We start from the raw sequence: 15215 nt of genomic DNA, 5'->3' as shown, positions 1-15215 counted from the left end.
TCAAAATAAAATAAATAAACTTTAGCCGCTTATGATAGCGTGTGTGTGTGTGTGTGTGTGTGGAGCACGGTGTGGAGTCAGTCGATTGGCTCACGAATAGGGAATTTAGAGAACTCTCTCTTTCTGCTTTGCTCGCACGAGGTTCCTAAAATTAAATCGATTCGGTGTTTCGAGTTATCCCGTCGCTCCTGTTGATCTCCGACGACTCCGTCCGACCTGACACATTCCAAACAATATGCGATAGAACCGTCTGGAGGACACTCTTCGCCAAGCTCTTCGCTCATCGTTACATCGGCAATTTAGCCAAAGGAGAGACTCGGCGAGTCGGCGAGAGAGAGAGAATACACCGCGGCGACGAGGAGAATGGCAGCCATACATCGGGAAGCGATACAGAAACAGATTCAACAGGACTGGGCTAACCGCGAATACATAGAAGTTATCACTGGCAGCATTAAGAAGATTACGGATTTTCTCAATTCCTTCGGTAATTCGCCAATGAATTCGTATTTCCCTCACGAAACTGCTATTAAATTAACACGCATATTTTTAGTCTTGTATATCTTTGCAATAACCTTCTCCTTTTTTTTCTCTCTCAGATATGTCTTGTAGATCGAGGATAGCGGTCCTCAACGAGAAGCTCACGACCCTCGAACGGAGAATCGAGTATCTCGAGGCATGCGTAAGTGATTTGTTCTCTGTCTACATTGAAAAAAAAAATTGCATTATATCGTTGATTACAAAAAGGCAATCTGTTTCTTGATTGCACACACGTAACGTAACATTGCGCTTACGGCATTGCTACACCGAATATCTATTTTTTCTGTCGTTTATTTCCCATCATTTATATCGGTTTCATAACGGCGTTTGTTCGACAGGTCACAAAGGGTGAAACGCTAACGTAATACTTCCACGCGTCGACTCTACGACGTCCTTTTTACAATCCTTTTTATTTCCCCTGTACTAGAACTTGAATAAATACATGACGAAAGATACGCATTTGGTATCTCCTTGTACATCATCAGTTATACAATATTTCCCCACCTGACTTACGCGTCAGCACTAATTACTTCCTTTCCGTACACGAAATATCATATTACTCCCATGGCCTGCGTCCCCTGGGATCCTTGGTGAGGGTGAAGTCGAACGGGATGCTGGTATATTGCTGTCGTATTTCCGCGTTCAACGGCAAGGGATTCCAATCGTTCAAGTCGCCGTACTTCTTGACCGTGGCGCAGCCCATCAATAAAACCGTAAAGTGATGAGCGAACGGACCCTTCTTCTGCCAGCAATAGCAGATCCCGCCTGTGGCTAACGCTGCAACGAGTAAACAACGAAGGAATTCGATAGCTGTCGACACGTCGAACGGGGCGAAGAACGCTCGCCGATACGCGTCGATGCGTTACGTACAGGCCAGAATGTAACTGAGATAGCCGTCTTTCCCCCTAATTTTCGTCGTCGTGTACGCCACGGAGGCGAACGTGGCGCACATGGCAGTGACCGGTATCATCCAGTAGGACAGGCAATTCACCGTATTCCAGAAGCCCGCTGTCTGAGATAAGAGTATGGAATCGTATATGCCCACTCCGGCACTACCGACAAATCCATATTTCGTCAGTCCGACGATCTTTTCGAACGGACTCTGGCCCTCCGGGGCATTGCTGTACCTCCAATTCTCCCAGAAATAAGTTACCAGCATGGTTGAGGCTGAAACAGAGAGAAAGAGGGATCGCCATGAGCCAGATCGTACACGGCAAAGAGTTTCTTACCGACTGTGCACAGTCTGTACCATTGCATTTTTAGTATTCGCGATCAACTGACTAAATTGATTTCGATGTCAATTTGCGAGAGATATAGCGTGATAACCGCAATGTGTACAAATGTCGAAAATTAAAGTGTCTACACGCGGGACTCGACCTAGTTACGGGTCCGTTTTCCACTGCTGAACTGGCCGCACTAGTTCAGAGTTTATTTTAGGCCAGTTTTAGCTCAACTTCTTGCACAGTTCATGTTTTCTCCTTTTCTTTTTCACGTTGGGGAGAAAAGAAGAAAATATGAACCGCTTTTCCTTCCGATGTGGAGTAAAAGGCCCGATTCTTTTCAGCCGAGCTTCCTGCACGGTTCATCTTTCGTCTTTTTCTTTTCACGTTGGTGAGAAAAAAGAGAAAAGATGTGCCGTGCGAGAAGTTCAGTTTAAAAAGACCAGGGCCTATTGATAAACTCTGAACTGGCTTGCTAGTTCAACGATAAAAAAAAAAAAAAAAAAACCAGACCTCGCGTGGTTCAACTCCGACTGCCGTAAGTTCGTGTTTACGAAAACAGTTTTAGGTAACAATCAAGGTTGTTTGGGGTCCTCGAGGGACCGTCGCATCTCTCGCGCTACATGCGAACTACATACGTCTACGGCGTCTCTCTGTCGTGAATCAACAACGACATACTCCGCTCCTGTACGAAGGAAGGAAGAAGAGCGTTAAACTCCGAAACGGAGATATTTTGATCGAAGATATGACATAACGTCGGTGGCTATATATGTATTGTACATACGTGTGTGTGTGTACGTGTACGCACCGGGAGTCGCAAGTCTAGCCTCGCCGACTCAATTCGCCATAAAGGCAGGCAGTGGCACGTCGGCCAGGCTAATGTGGGGCTAATGTCACACCGTAACCAGCGGATACTTCGAACGCAAACGTATCGCGTTGATGTTGCGCGCTCGAATTCTCGTTATTCTCGAAAGTAGACTTTGGACCTGGCTGCTGTCTGCTGTGCCGTGAAGAGGCACGGTTGGTAGCATTGGAAATTGTACCGACGATGTGTTTTGCTTTTTTTCCCATTGGGAATCAGCTGACGAAAGGGGCGAGGATGGGGGGGGGGACGAGATATGGACTCGCGGTAAAAGAGACACGAGTTCTTCCTATTCGCGTAAAAGATACTTTTAAGATGCAAGGAGTACAAGATAATAATATTATTATTAATTAACAATATTTGATAAATAAATGTTGCTAGTTCGTGTCGCGCATTGCGCTCGTATTACGCAACGCCGACCAATCGTTCCTCCCCAATGAGCCAGGCCAATCAGATTTCTTCTTCTTCTTCCAGGGACCAATCAAACGTCCTTACAGTTTCTGCCTTTCGCACGCTCGCCAATGGCAAGACTGAAATTTCTCCACGTGGATGGAACGCTGAAGGGACGGAGCGACGGAGCGACGGAGCTCGTTGTCAAAAGGACATTCAATAACTCCGAATTATAATCGTTCGACAAAATTATAATTCGATCGTCGTTTATAATCGTCGCGAAATATGTTGCGCGTCGCTGCGAGACGAGTACAGGTGCGTATCGCGGAACAGAGTATATTGCGTTTAGAACTGTTTTTGCAAAGCCTTTAACCTGTCCTGCCTTTGCAAGCTTTCTCCCATTGTTATCGTCGCGTTTTCAGAATATAACGACCGCCGCTTCACGGACGTTGACCGCACAGGCTTCGAGCGCCGCCGGTCGATCCACGGTGAACGCCGACGTGCCGGGCCTCAGCCAGAATGTTGTCAAAGTACCAAACGCACGTAAGATTCGAAGATTGAAACAGCATATCGCTCTCCGCGGAGAGCATTCGCCGAAGGCAGATCTCCTCATCTGGTCCGAACTTGAGAATTTGTTTTTAGCCGTAGGGCCCAACGCTTCCAAGGACAAGGAGTACAAGAATCCCGAGTACTTTTGCTACCACGTGGACTCGTTCGCGGAGGCCGAGTTAGAATTGGCAAAGTACAGACTGCCGGTGCCGTCTAACAAGAGACCGTTCAACAAATAAACGATAGAACGAAGAATATTAAGTAGGAATAAATGAGATATAGCAAATTCAATAAGTTTGGGGAAAATGTACACGAGAGAGAGAGAGATGACGACAAGCCAGAGTGTTCAAAACTGCGCTATTATTACTTGAGAAAAATACGTTTAATATATTATTTATCTACGTAATCCCCTCCGATCGTTTTCGCCATTTTATCTCTGAGAGCAAAAATACATTTTGTCAAGCATATCTAGTCCGTCGCTCGTAAAACATGAAAATAAACGACATAAAAATTTTTCAGCAATCGTTGGATCCTCAGGGCGAATCCCGTGAATCCCGTCCCGGTTGAGAGCCACTGTTTGCGAGCAGTTTCATTTGTCATACGCGGATCACGCGAACGCGTCCGAAGCGCGCGGTCGGAATGGTCGGACTCGACCGGAGAGCTGCCGATGCCGCTTCCCCTCTTCGCCCCTTGTCATTAATCACACACAGCTGACTGGCTTCCACGTTGGTAGAAACTAGAAACGTGCGCCGCCAACCACACATACGATTCTTTGGCCCGTGGTGTAAATGAGCGATATATGTGTACGACGGTGACGGGAGTGCCGGGACTGGCCGGGACTGCCGGCGTGTGGCGTGTCACGCGTCACGCCATATACCATAGTCGCCAGGAGGCCGCGTAAAGTCGATCGAGCCGGACACGAGCACCGGTGCCCATCGCGTATGAGTGCAACGGTGACGCGGCCGCGCGACACCCCCCCGAGGTCCGAGGTTCGAGGTTCGATTCGACGACGAGGGTCCGCGGTCCACTCCGCCTCCGCCTCCAGTCGGCAGTGTCGGCACGGCTGGCCACGACTGGACGTCGTCGCGGCGCCCCGTTATCTCTCTCGTTATCCCTTCCGTTTCTTTTCCTTTGCGTTCTTTCCCCCTCCCCCTCCCTCTTTTCCTCCCGAACCCGTCCGCGAGATCCCGAGTCGCCGGACACCCCCGGGCTCCGCGATTGGGAGAGAGAGTGCTCGACTCGGAGTGGCCCCAGGTTACCACACGTTCGCGACCGAGAGCTCCTCGCCGATGTGAGTCCAGCCCGCGCGGTTTCGGCTGGTCGGGTTCTCTCGCCTATACGTTCTTTCCTCTCGCGCGGGACACGCGGAGTGCGCGGCGGATCCAGCGATGTCGGCCGTCGCGCGGAACCGATTCCTGTCGGCGCTCAGCGTCGCGCGGCGCCTCGCCGGCGCCGCCGCCGACCACGCGCACGTCGCACGCATGGGCGTGAGCCGCGGGGATGCAGCGTGCTGGAGGTGAGATTATAAGAGAGCGGTGAGAACAACCCCTGCGACGCGATCGCTCGTTCGCGAGAACAATTCCCCCCTCCACCCCCCCCTAATGGGATAGAGTTTAAAGGCATGTTTAATGTATTGGGGAAACGATGAATCGAGCGAAGAGAGTTGAAAAAAATGCCCTATCGTGTCCCAATAAGTAGTAGAAAGATAAAAATAGAAAGAAAAAATCCCTCGAGTTTTAGGAAGACCGAAGAATCCGCGAATGCAGGAAAAGAACTTTTGTTTTATTTTAAGAATGGATAAGAATGAGAAAGAGACAGTCCGATATACGCAGGTTCGATAAATTCTCTCTTCTTTAGCTATGATTTAGGACCGTCACTTTCAAAGGTTCCCTTTTTCTTTCCATAATTCTTTACTATAGCTTCTTTGAATTAATTGAGAAGAAAAATTGCGTGACGCAAAAAATAGATTCTACCCGTAAATAGTCGACGAGATATTAAGGAATTGCCCGGTCAATCTGCGCACGGTTCGGTTTCACATTCCTCTCCAATTAACGGTTAATCTTTGCTTTGGAACCGTCTTCGATTTTACCCAGGAGAATCTCTCGCGAACCGGGTACGCGATTTCAGCTTCTGTACGCAGAAAACAGAATATTCTTGATTTTAAAATATCTCGAGTTGAGAAATTTTGAAATGAGATTATATTGCGAAGAAAACGAAGAAAAAAGCTTGCTTGAATGAAGTCGTTTATATATAGTTCAACCAAGGAGAAAGAATATTAAGATTGTTGCGTATATACACGAAACGACGCGTTAATTTGAGTAATAAGTTTTGATTTAACACTACTTTTTTTTCTGTCTATAATAATCTCCTCTCTTTGTTACCCTCTTTTCCGCGATGCCGATAATTGGTTCTCTCGCTGCGCTTACATCATTCGCAGTTGTCATCGTATATTTTGACAGTTGTGCGTATCAAAGAGTTAATAGGTGTAATAACAATAGAGCATAATGTCAAAGCTAAATAGCGCGAAGCGCGCGCGTCTGTGGCGTCTATAGTATAAGGAGAAAAAAGGAATGAACGGTCATCAGCATTCCTCGATGCGCAATCGTCGTGCAATTCATGCAAATCGCTGACGACGAAAAGGCTCGTGTATATAATCAATGCCTTTTCTTCTCTATCTCTCTATTTCTATTTCCGTCTGGATCTTTATCGGATACACTTGTGAGAAAGCACGCTCTAGCACATATTATAATAGTCGTTTTGCGAGCGTTTAACAAACACCTGCGCGTTAATCCCTTGTTTGACTTTTCACTCGAGTCACGAACGCGATCGTCACGGACATATGTATACATACATACATATATACGATGAACGAGGCGACCGGGAGATCGTAAAAATCGATTGGCGGAAACGATTCTCCGCCGCGAGAGAATTTAGGTTTTCAAATCCCGTGGAATTCACGGCTCGTATCCGTTCATCGATGCTTCGAGCGATCGGTTGAAATATTTTCCCCTTATAAACCCCGGCTAAACTTGAACTTCTCTTCTGGCCGCGGGGGGAAGTGATCCGCGCAATTCCTTGGGCCTAACGCACCTACGGCATTACCGAGTTCAAGACACCGCGGACATACACGAACAATTATACATATACATAATACCCGGACATGTACCTATATCCGGACACCTTTGTTATTTATAAGCATAACGCGAATTAAAATCAAAGATAAAAGTATTTTTTCTTGTAGTTTGAAACTTCAGTTATAATATCCACAAACGTTTATTTTCATAAATTTATATTTTTTTTAAAGGTATCCAGACACAAATACGTGTCCAGATATCGGTACATTTCCTATCCTTAAGTGTCCGGGTATTGGTACCTTTACCTTACACACATACACTTACACAGCCTCGAGTTTGAAGTCTTACGAGTTTCCGAGTTTTTGCGTGTTTACGAGAGTCTACCATAAGATTGCTTGGAACGTCTTTATTGAGGCGTTCATGCTGTTAAGAGCCCCCCTATTCTGTAACTCTTAACGACAGTTTCGTTATCGTTATACTTGCGTTGCGCAGATATTATGTATAGTAAAAAAGCTGCGCAACACGACAATATAACGATAACGAAACTGTCGTTAAGAGTTACAGAATAGGCCGGTCATAGTCTTACTTTTGATGTGATACAACTAGTTTCGTTCTCTCTATTTTGGCCATATGGGCACCCCCCATGGTCCCTCTTTTATCTGAATAAAAAAAAAAACTTCTCTTCGTTTGTTTACGAGGCACGGTTCAATCGAAATTAATTGCCTCTGTTAAAACAGCTGATTTCAAACGCGGGCTCTTTGTTCTGATAAAGAGTGCGCGATTGTCTAAATATTTATATATTTCGAGTGTCTCAGCGGCAAATAATACAAATCATCATGCAAATGCAAATATAACGTATATATACCTTTGAGGTAAAAAAAATCGTATGTTCAGTTTTGGTCAAAGTGGAATTAATTTTCCAAATATATCAGGAATTTGAATTGTATCATGGTAAAGGATCTTATGTCTATTACTCTAGTTCCTATAAGATACAATGTTTAGAAAAGGCCTTGAAAATTTTCGTAATGCCTTAATTTTGGTCAGATATACACGTGTTATTCGCAGTTGTACTATTAAACATGCCAGTTATAAATTACTGCATTAAAAACTCAATAGCGAGTTGCGACTTTTATTTTATATATCTAAAAAATACACCATTTCCATACTTAAAACTTTAAACCTTGTTTTCTATAAATACGTAATAATGGAGATACGATTGTTCACCTCTAAAGTATACAGTTATACGTAATAATGTGCTGCATATGTTAGAATAACCACCGCGAAATCGTAGAGCAGAATTGATAAAACTTATCTTTTTATATATGTATCTATACGAAAATGTTCGTCAAAATGTAAAATTCGAGAGAATCAAGAATGATCAATCGGGAAAAAACGCTATTTTATGGTCAGGACTGGATCTTCGTGGTAGAGCCTAATGATATTATTAAATGTACATAAAATAATTCACACGAATAATATTATATCGTTTTTCCCTAATTCTAATTGATTGCATATCGGTCGTGTTTCACTTATTTAATAAAAAACGAACTTTAATAAATTAATTACTTTTAAAAATCAATAAACACAATTCGCGAATTCGACGAAGCAAAAATTCGGATGTAATTTCAACTTGTATTGAGTCTTTGTTCGCTTCCTCTGTTCGATCCGATTCGCTCGCGCACAGGCCGAGTGTATCTCGAAGGAAGCCGTAATTAGATTCGTTTTAATCGTCCGTTAATTTCGCGATCGGTATTACGCCCGATACTGCACGTACCTTTCTGATAAAGCGACGTTGCTTCGTGACTCACGGCGATGATAACGATTGCGGCACGTGTTTAACGTTAACACGTCACAAAATAAAAGCTATTTTTATATTGCGTACATTTCCTCTCTCGCGAGGCTTCCACGCTGAACGTTCTCGCACCTCGGAACGCATCTTGTTAGATCATTGATAAAGTTGTTTACTCGGCGCTATTCCACGCTCGCATATCCTACGAGAAATGCAAATGACGTGCGTGATCCGTAACGTGCGCTCCGTCAGGTCGTGGTTATCACGTGGAACGTGGAACGTCATCGGTGCCGGATAGATAAGTCAATTTCGATTTACCTTTCCGCGTTGTTTCGCTTTTATTAGCGCTTCTTTGTCGTATCGGCTAGCAAATATAAAAGCTCTGTTGACCGTCGATTATCGCTCCAGCCATATGCACGGACTTTCGTATTTCCGTAATGTTTAAAAGAATAATATGTTTCTTTATATTCGTGAGATCCTCGACGTACTTAGAGACATCCTGAAAGTTTACGCATAATTACATGATACTCAATTTTAAAGCCACCATTTTTTCTTGTTATAAAATATGTACCGAACATGATTATGACAGAAAAAAGTCGCGCGAACGATTGTCAATCTTGCAATACGAATGATCAGTTTCTTTTTTCGTATGTTACTGTATACTTCAAACGTGCGCGGAACAAAAGAACGATTTTTTTTTTTTAACGTAGATAGAGATTTGTAATTCTGACATAATACAATTCTGACGTAATGCGGCATCAGTAGTGAGAAAACCAGGAATCTGAGAAAATAATTTTTACGGCACGTTGAAATTATATTTTAGTTAAAAGCGAAAATTATATTTTTTAGCGAAAGCGTTGATACTCTTCAAATTTTTTTTACGATTTGAGCGCAACTGAATAATTAAAAACTCTGAGATGGACATGCGTCAGTAATAATTTTTTTCTATTAATTCAGAACGTTAGTAATAGATGTTTTCTATTAATTCAGAACGAGAAAAAGTTACCTTGTTCATCGATTTTGCAGTCGGTAAATCCACGATGTAAATCGTCAGTTATCAGTTTCTAAATTGATATTATTATGTATTATACATTGCCTTTTACGTCATCGTTATATTTACATGCTATACGATATTATTATTCGAAATATACTGGCGTATCTCCTAATGATTGCGGCGCCGCTTTTATATAATAACTTGTCAGGAGACACGGCAGTGTCTCGCGTCAAGTACGCGCGGAGCGAGACGCACTGTGATAATACTCTGACGTCAAAGTTGGAATGCACATAGATCAGATAGAGATCGTCGATGCAAATGGACCCGATAACTATTTATGCATGCAAACAAACACGCGTTTGATAACTGACAAAGCGCAGAACCTTATGTAAATCACGCTGTTTATTCTTTAGGCTTATTATAGATTTATTTCAGAGCTTTGCATATTATTTAAACAGACATACGTCAGTAATATTTTTTTCTACCAGTGCACGTTCAGAACAAGTCGCTTTGTTAACGAAATCTTTTCGAGATATCTGCACAGAAAAAAACTTATATACTCGTATATATACACAACAATCTATAATCTTGGAAATTATATTACGTTAAGCGAAGAAAACTTGTTTGAATGAAATTATTTCTATAATTTATAGTAACCGAGAAAAAAAGTTGAAATGAAAAGTTTAAATTCGTATAAAAAGATTATAAATTGTTGCGTATAGTGTATAGTTTATTAACTTTAGCATAACAGCCAGAAAGTGGGCTTGGTTTACAATCATTTCCTTATTCACTCACACACACACACACACACACACACCTCCTCATACTCCTAAATACCTATAACCTATTAAAATTACAACTTTACAAAATTAAAGATTACAAATTATGGCACATTTAATATTTGATATTTTACCTATTTATTTATTAAACCTATTTAACAAAACACACACACACGCACGAGCCTCGATTCTTATTGAATCTTATTGCACTAACTACTTATCTCACAGCCTCTCTCACAACCTATTGACTTCCTATATCTATCTTCTTTTTCTTTCGCATCCCTTTCCCTAACAACTTTTAGCAATACCTCCGCTTTGGTGGTGTCCAATTTATCATTCCAAAGTTTTTTCAATCTTTCCTTACTATCCTTTCCTAATACTGTAAACCATTCCTTTGTCTTAACGCAATCTTCAACATAGTGGTTCATATTATCCTTGCCTTCATTACAAAAAATACACATTTGTTTCTCTTCATCTAGCCAATACCTGTTACCCGATTCTAAGTTCCCGCATCTTAAATTTAACAGCGCTCTGATACTATCCCTGCCTATCTAAATTATCCAACTTTAAATAACTTGGGCCTTCCAAATCCATACTTATATCTCCTTATATTTCTTGTTATACCTTGCATCTAAAATTCTAAATTGTTGCGTATATATACGAGTAATATATAAGTTTTGATTTGACACTTTGTTTTTTATCCGTGTGCGGAATAATCACGTTATCAGATACGAATAGATCCAAGGCAAGATCCATGCCGACGAGAGTGGATATTCGAAAAACAGGTTTCGATCAAATCTCCATAGTCGACGCTGAATCATCGTCATACTTTATCTTCTTTATGGTGATTTTAAAAAATTTATTTTGACTCCGTTAAAAAGAAACACACAACACACACACACACACAGAAACGCGATATATATCCACGTTGCGTGCCGCGATTAATCGCGACCTTCGTGATTATTTCAGCGAACACTTATTTCCAATTGCTGGGTGCTGCATCTCCGCGGAAAACTCGCCGGATTCGCTACATCACGCGTTTAAAGCTACACGCATCGTTGTTCTATGTTCTATGTAAACAACAAGCCCACATACCTAGAAAATATAAAATCAATTCAGATATGAATGTTGAACTTGACTTGACTCTACGTGCGAATTAAACTTCATTTTATTTCAGCCTATATTCTCCGCTCAACAACTTGAATTAAAGTTGTTATTCGAATCGTTCCAATAATTGTTCTTTCTCCGAATAAATGTGCAGTTGAATCGAGCTTAATACGTTATATCTGTGGATGGACATGAAAATATTTGAGAGAACTCGGACTTGTCTTACATTAATAGAAATTTACATTAACTTTCTGATTTAATTCGTTGCGACACCAATTCGATCTATACTCGCTTCTAAACTTGTCAAACTTGATTTTTGAATTATACGTAGTACATGCCTTAATACTAAATCTTTGTATATACTTATGCGCGAATTTATGGATGACAGTATATCACATATAGGAAGCAACAGGTTACACTGTAGGTTAACTATTTTGACATTTACATGACAATCGTATGAATGTGCAAATCTCTTTCTCACAAGTGTATAGATATCTCTGCATAGCTCTGTATATTGTTATTTTAATACAAGCAAAGAATATGAAAATTTTTCGTTTTCTGTCTGAGTTTATTTTCTTTTCTTCTTAAGGGAACTAGGCAGTCAGATTTGTCGAAAATAAAATAAATTAAGCTTCTTTTTTGGGAATTTATTATAAAGAAATGAATTGAAGCCGAGATTTGCCCCTTAACACAACGTTTATTAAAATCATAAACTATAACAAAAAAAATTTTTAAGTTGAAAATATGCATTGAAAAATGGCGCTGCAGATGGCTGATCGAAGAGGATTTTTTAAAGTTTTTTTGTTTTGCAGTGATAACTCAAATCACAATCTGTATAATTTCGGACGGACTAAACCTCCAAAAAGTCTGTACAAACTCTAGTTTTCGAGAAAAAAAAATCAAACAGCTCTTTTTGCAACAAAAAACGAAAAGAGCGGTTTGATTTTTTTCTCAAAAAACCAGAGTTTGTATAGACTTTTTAGAGGTTTAGTTCGAAATTATATTCTATATTGTAAACATGCGTTCAATTTTTTTAAGTCAATTAATTTGAGCCTCTATATTTGAGTTATCGCTGCAAAACGAAAAGAAAATAAGAAACGGAGAAAAACGCGTTTAAAGTTTTTAATGCATATTTTCCACTAAAAAGAATTTTTTGTTATAGTTTATGATCCTAATAAACATTGTTTTAAAGGACGTCTCAGTTTCAATTCGTTCCCTTGTAATAAATTTTGCAAAAAAGCTTTATTTTCGACAAATCTGACTGCCCCTTAAAGAAGTTCCTTGTTGAACAAAGAGTTAGGCAAAGTGAAAAATGTTGAATATATTTCACAAAAATAGCAAAAAATTGAAATATAAATATTCAATAAGAGACATTAATTTCACCGTTTTTTAATTATTTTGGTTCTTTTCATGATTTATCGCAACGTCGCGATTTTATTTGCATGGCATGCGTATAACGTAGAAGTGATCGTCAGAGCATCGTCATTGTCACCTGATACTCTTCGTAATTCTTAACGTTCGTTAAATTTTTAGAACATTAAACTGTAATGCGCGAATGGTTCATTCCGTAACACAACCGACATGGGTAACAAGCAAGGACGAAATTCGGGAATTGTTGGCGGTGTGGCCGGACGTTGTTCGCGATCTCACGGATGTGACGAAGAGCTTCAATATTCCTGATGTTACCAAATGGATGGCAAAAGTAAGTCGAATCGTTATATTGATTAATACCATTGAATTAATTTGACTTATTAATTAAAATACCGTAATTGAATTTAAATACCAATGATTAGCGATCATAAGTACACATATGAGATTAAAATTCATGTGATGGATTGATTGATTAATTTTGGAATAAATTTGTTCCGTATGATCAGATATCATAAACGTTTGAATAAGATTTCGTAATACAGTTGCAAATTTACAAATTTACAGTCAACTTTTACTCATAATGACGATGTACAAAGTTAAAGTGAATCAAAATTAAAATTCAAAGGTAGATATTTAAGAGAAAGGCATATCAACAAATAAAAATTGGTACGATTTAATAGAAAATAAAAAAATTATGTTTACTAATATATAGGAAAATCTGTAACGATAAAACAAAGTTTGAAGCAGTAAGTCATAAATTTAAACGAATATGCAGACTGATGGATCTCTCTGTTACAGGTATTGCAGTACAATGTCCCGGGAGGAAAGAAAACTCGCGCTTTAGCGTTAGTTTATGCTTATAAGGTGTTGGCACCAAGTGACCAACTTACCGAAGAAAACATTCGTCTAGTTCGAATTTTAGCATGGTGTATGGAACTGGTACGTAATGCTGTTCTCCTTTCCTTTGTAACACTGATATTTCTTTTATAAACCACAATCGATTACTCTTCAGTTAATCAAGACACAGACTGTAACATATTAATTTGTAGCACCATTAAATCAAAGTATACTGTATTGTGAGCGATTTTTATTAAAAATATAAAGTGTCGCGATTACGAATTGTAATATTGAGATATTTACTGTTACAGATGCAAGCCTATTTCCTCATAATCGACGACATACAGGACCGATCGTTGCTTCGCCGAGGCCAACCCTGTTGGTATCGTTACAATGACATAGGTCTGGCGGCAGTCAACGATGGTTTAATGTTAGAGAGCGCTATGTTTTATCTAATTCGAAAGCACTTCAATGGGAAAGACTGCTATGTCAATCTACTAGAAACATTCCAGGACGTGAGTGAAGATATTTCCTACCGATTATACATTATGTGAATGCTGGCTTACCTTTCCTTTTTCCATTGAATCGAACAATTATATAGAAAAATATTTTTTTTCACGTCAACAGATCACATTCAAGACAATAATGGGCCAAAGTCTAGATATGCTCTCTACCAACTTCGGCAAGAAGCCAAATCTGGATCTGTTTACGATGAATCGGTACAATTCTATTGTCGAGTATAAAACAGCGCATTACTCATTCCTTTTGCCAATAACCGCGGCAATGCAGTTAGTGAGTACACCTCAGTTTTCTTGTATAACACGGAAAGACTGATTCGCTTCGATGATAACAATGCACTGTTACTTGTTACTTGATGCAGGCTGGAATAAAAGACCCAGAGATGTTCAGGCAAGCAAAAACCATCTTGTTAGAGATGGGACATTTATACCAAGTTCAAGACGACTATTTGGCTTGCTTTGGGGATGCCGAGGCTTGTGGCAAAGATAATACTGATATAGAGGAAGGGAAATGTACGTGGCTGGTTGTCGTAGCTCTTCAACGCGCGACTCCGGAGCAGCGTAAAATTTTAGAGGCGAGTCTCGTTGGTTAGATGCATTGCACTTCGTCAAACGCAGTTGTATTAATACTTTCTCTTTTTTTTTCTTATCACGCAGGAATGTTACGGATTTTCCGATCCGGAGAAAGTAAACCGTGTGAAACAGCTCTACACTGATCTGGGTTTGCCGAACACTTATTCTATATACGAGGAAGAGACATATAATCTATTAAATGTACATATACAGCAGATATCACGCGGTCTTCCACATGGTCTTTTCTTGAATTTATTAGGGAAACTCTATCACAGAGCGTCATAAAACAGTTGTGTACATTAAAAAAAGAGACAAAATGTATTAAACTTTATGTTAAACGTTAAATATACTTTCGCATTAAATTTAGAGCATAGGATAAGATAAAATGAGAAGTGTTCTGCCAATGTCCGAGAGTATTGCGAAATGTTACTTCAGAGTGAAAAATATATCAAAAGATCTTTTATAAAGTTTTATGTACAGGAAAATATTTCACTCTAAAAAAATCAATAAAAATTTTTTTAAACACTTGATAATTAGTTTTTAAATTATTTGTCATTGTAATGCGTTTATATTTTATGAAGAAAAATATTAATTTTTCAATTATACATATAAATA

The 15215-nt window shown here is 40.0% G+C and overlaps 4 protein-coding genes and 1 long non-coding RNA gene across 11 annotated transcripts; 4 read left to right on the top strand and 1 right to left on the bottom strand.

The window, feature by feature from the left end:
• Nucleotides 1-170: 170 nt before the first annotated feature.
• On the top strand, nucleotides 171-992 carry Hspc300 (hematopoietic stem/progenitor cell protein 300). Its single transcript, XM_077416847.1, has 3 exons — nucleotides 171-484; nucleotides 597-679; nucleotides 876-992. Exons 1-3 carry the CDS (start codon nucleotides 364-366, stop codon nucleotides 900-902), a joined length of 231 nt encoding a protein of 76 aa, XP_077272973.1. The 5' UTR covers nucleotides 171-363; the 3' UTR covers nucleotides 903-992.
• Nucleotides 929-8555, bottom strand: LOC143903323 (uncharacterized). 6 transcript variants are annotated; one of them, XM_077416839.1, is made up of 4 exons: nucleotides 2542-2771; nucleotides 2271-2442; nucleotides 1408-1704; nucleotides 929-1314 (listed from the first exon to the last, which is right to left on the bottom strand). In XM_077416839.1, the coding sequence occupies exons 3-4, from the start codon at nucleotides 1694-1696 to the stop codon at nucleotides 1094-1096; spliced, it is 510 nt and encodes a 169-aa protein (XP_077272965.1). In that variant the 5' UTR covers nucleotides 1697-1704; nucleotides 2271-2442; nucleotides 2542-2771; the 3' UTR covers nucleotides 929-1093. The 6 variants fall into 6 exon arrangements, with proteins under 6 accessions (XP_077272965.1, XP_077272964.1, XP_077272966.1 ...); XM_077416838.1 differs by having other exon boundaries at nucleotides 2396-2442; XM_077416840.1 differs by having other exon boundaries at nucleotides 2396-2442; nucleotides 2566-2771.
• Ndufv3 (NADH:ubiquinone oxidoreductase subunit V3) lies at nucleotides 3014-4076 on the top strand. 2 transcript variants are annotated; one of them, XM_077416845.1, is made up of 3 exons: nucleotides 3014-3324; nucleotides 3432-3552; nucleotides 3658-4076. In XM_077416845.1, the coding sequence occupies exons 1-3, from the start codon at nucleotides 3295-3297 to the stop codon at nucleotides 3795-3797; spliced, it is 291 nt and encodes a 96-aa protein (XP_077272971.1). In that variant the 5' UTR covers nucleotides 3014-3294; the 3' UTR covers nucleotides 3798-4076. The 2 variants fall into 2 exon arrangements, with proteins under 2 accessions (XP_077272971.1, XP_077272970.1); XM_077416844.1 differs by having other exon boundaries at nucleotides 3156-3324; nucleotides 3652-4076.
• Nucleotides 4158-15133, top strand: LOC143903318 (farnesyl pyrophosphate synthase-like). Its single transcript, XM_077416828.1, has 7 exons — nucleotides 4158-5074; nucleotides 12835-13003; nucleotides 13471-13611; nucleotides 13821-14024; nucleotides 14137-14301; nucleotides 14390-14602; nucleotides 14685-15133. Exons 1-7 carry the CDS (start codon nucleotides 4947-4949, stop codon nucleotides 14883-14885), a joined length of 1221 nt encoding a protein of 406 aa, XP_077272954.1. The 5' UTR covers nucleotides 4158-4946; the 3' UTR covers nucleotides 14886-15133.
• LOC143903330 (uncharacterized) lies at nucleotides 10946-11263 on the top strand. The gene is made up of 2 exons (XR_013258690.1): nucleotides 10946-11038; nucleotides 11164-11263. It is a non-coding gene; the product is annotated as an uncharacterized LOC143903330 (long non-coding RNA).
• Nucleotides 15134-15215: the final 82 nt, after the last annotated feature.

The sequence above is a fragment of the Temnothorax americanus genome, unplaced genomic scaffold (genome assembly GCF_048541705.1).
Source record: "Temnothorax americanus isolate GAGA-0224 unplaced genomic scaffold, ASM4854170v1 Scaffold45, whole genome shotgun sequence".
Classification (NCBI taxonomy): domain Eukaryota; kingdom Metazoa; phylum Arthropoda; class Insecta; order Hymenoptera; family Formicidae; genus Temnothorax; species Temnothorax americanus.
This window is presented reverse-complemented; position numbering and strand designations above follow the sequence as displayed.

Excerpts from the sequence above, each read along its gene's own strand:
- Hspc300 (XM_077416847.1), top strand. The coding sequence starts at position 364 with ATGGCAGCCATACATCGGGAAGCGATACAGAAACAGATTCAACAGGAC. Across the intron at positions 485-596 it reads GGATTTTCTCAATTCCTTCG|ATATGTCTTGTAGATCGAGG; the intron begins GTAATTCGCCAA and ends TTTCTCTCTCAG. Across the intron at positions 680-875 it reads TCGAGTATCTCGAGGCATGC|GTCACAAAGGGTGAAACGCT; the intron begins GTAAGTGATTTG and ends TTTGTTCGACAG.
- LOC143903323 (XM_077416841.1), bottom strand. The coding sequence starts at position 1,696 with ATGCTGGTAACTTATTTCTGGGAGAATTGGAGGTACAGCAATGCCCCG. Across the intron at positions 1,315-1,407 it reads TCTCAGTTACATTCTGGCCT|CGTTAGCCACAGGCGGGATC; the intron begins GTACGTAACGCA and ends TACTCGTTGCAG.
- LOC143903318 (XM_077416828.1), top strand. The coding sequence starts at position 4,947 with ATGTCGGCCGTCGCGCGGAACCGATTCCTGTCGGCGCTCAGCGTCGCG. Across the intron at positions 13,004-13,470 it reads TTACCAAATGGATGGCAAAA|GTATTGCAGTACAATGTCCC; the intron begins GTAAGTCGAATC and ends TCTCTGTTACAG. Across the intron at positions 14,302-14,389 it reads TAACCGCGGCAATGCAGTTA|GCTGGAATAAAAGACCCAGA; the intron begins GTGAGTACACCT and ends TACTTGATGCAG.
- Ndufv3 (XM_077416844.1), top strand. The coding sequence starts at position 3,295 with ATGTTGCGCGTCGCTGCGAGACGAGTACAG. Across the intron at positions 3,325-3,431 it reads TCGCTGCGAGACGAGTACAG|AATATAACGACCGCCGCTTC; the intron begins GTGCGTATCGCG and ends TCGCGTTTTCAG. Across the intron at positions 3,553-3,651 it reads TGTCAAAGTACCAAACGCAC|CCGTAGGGCCCAACGCTTCC; the intron begins GTAAGATTCGAA and ends ATTTGTTTTTAG.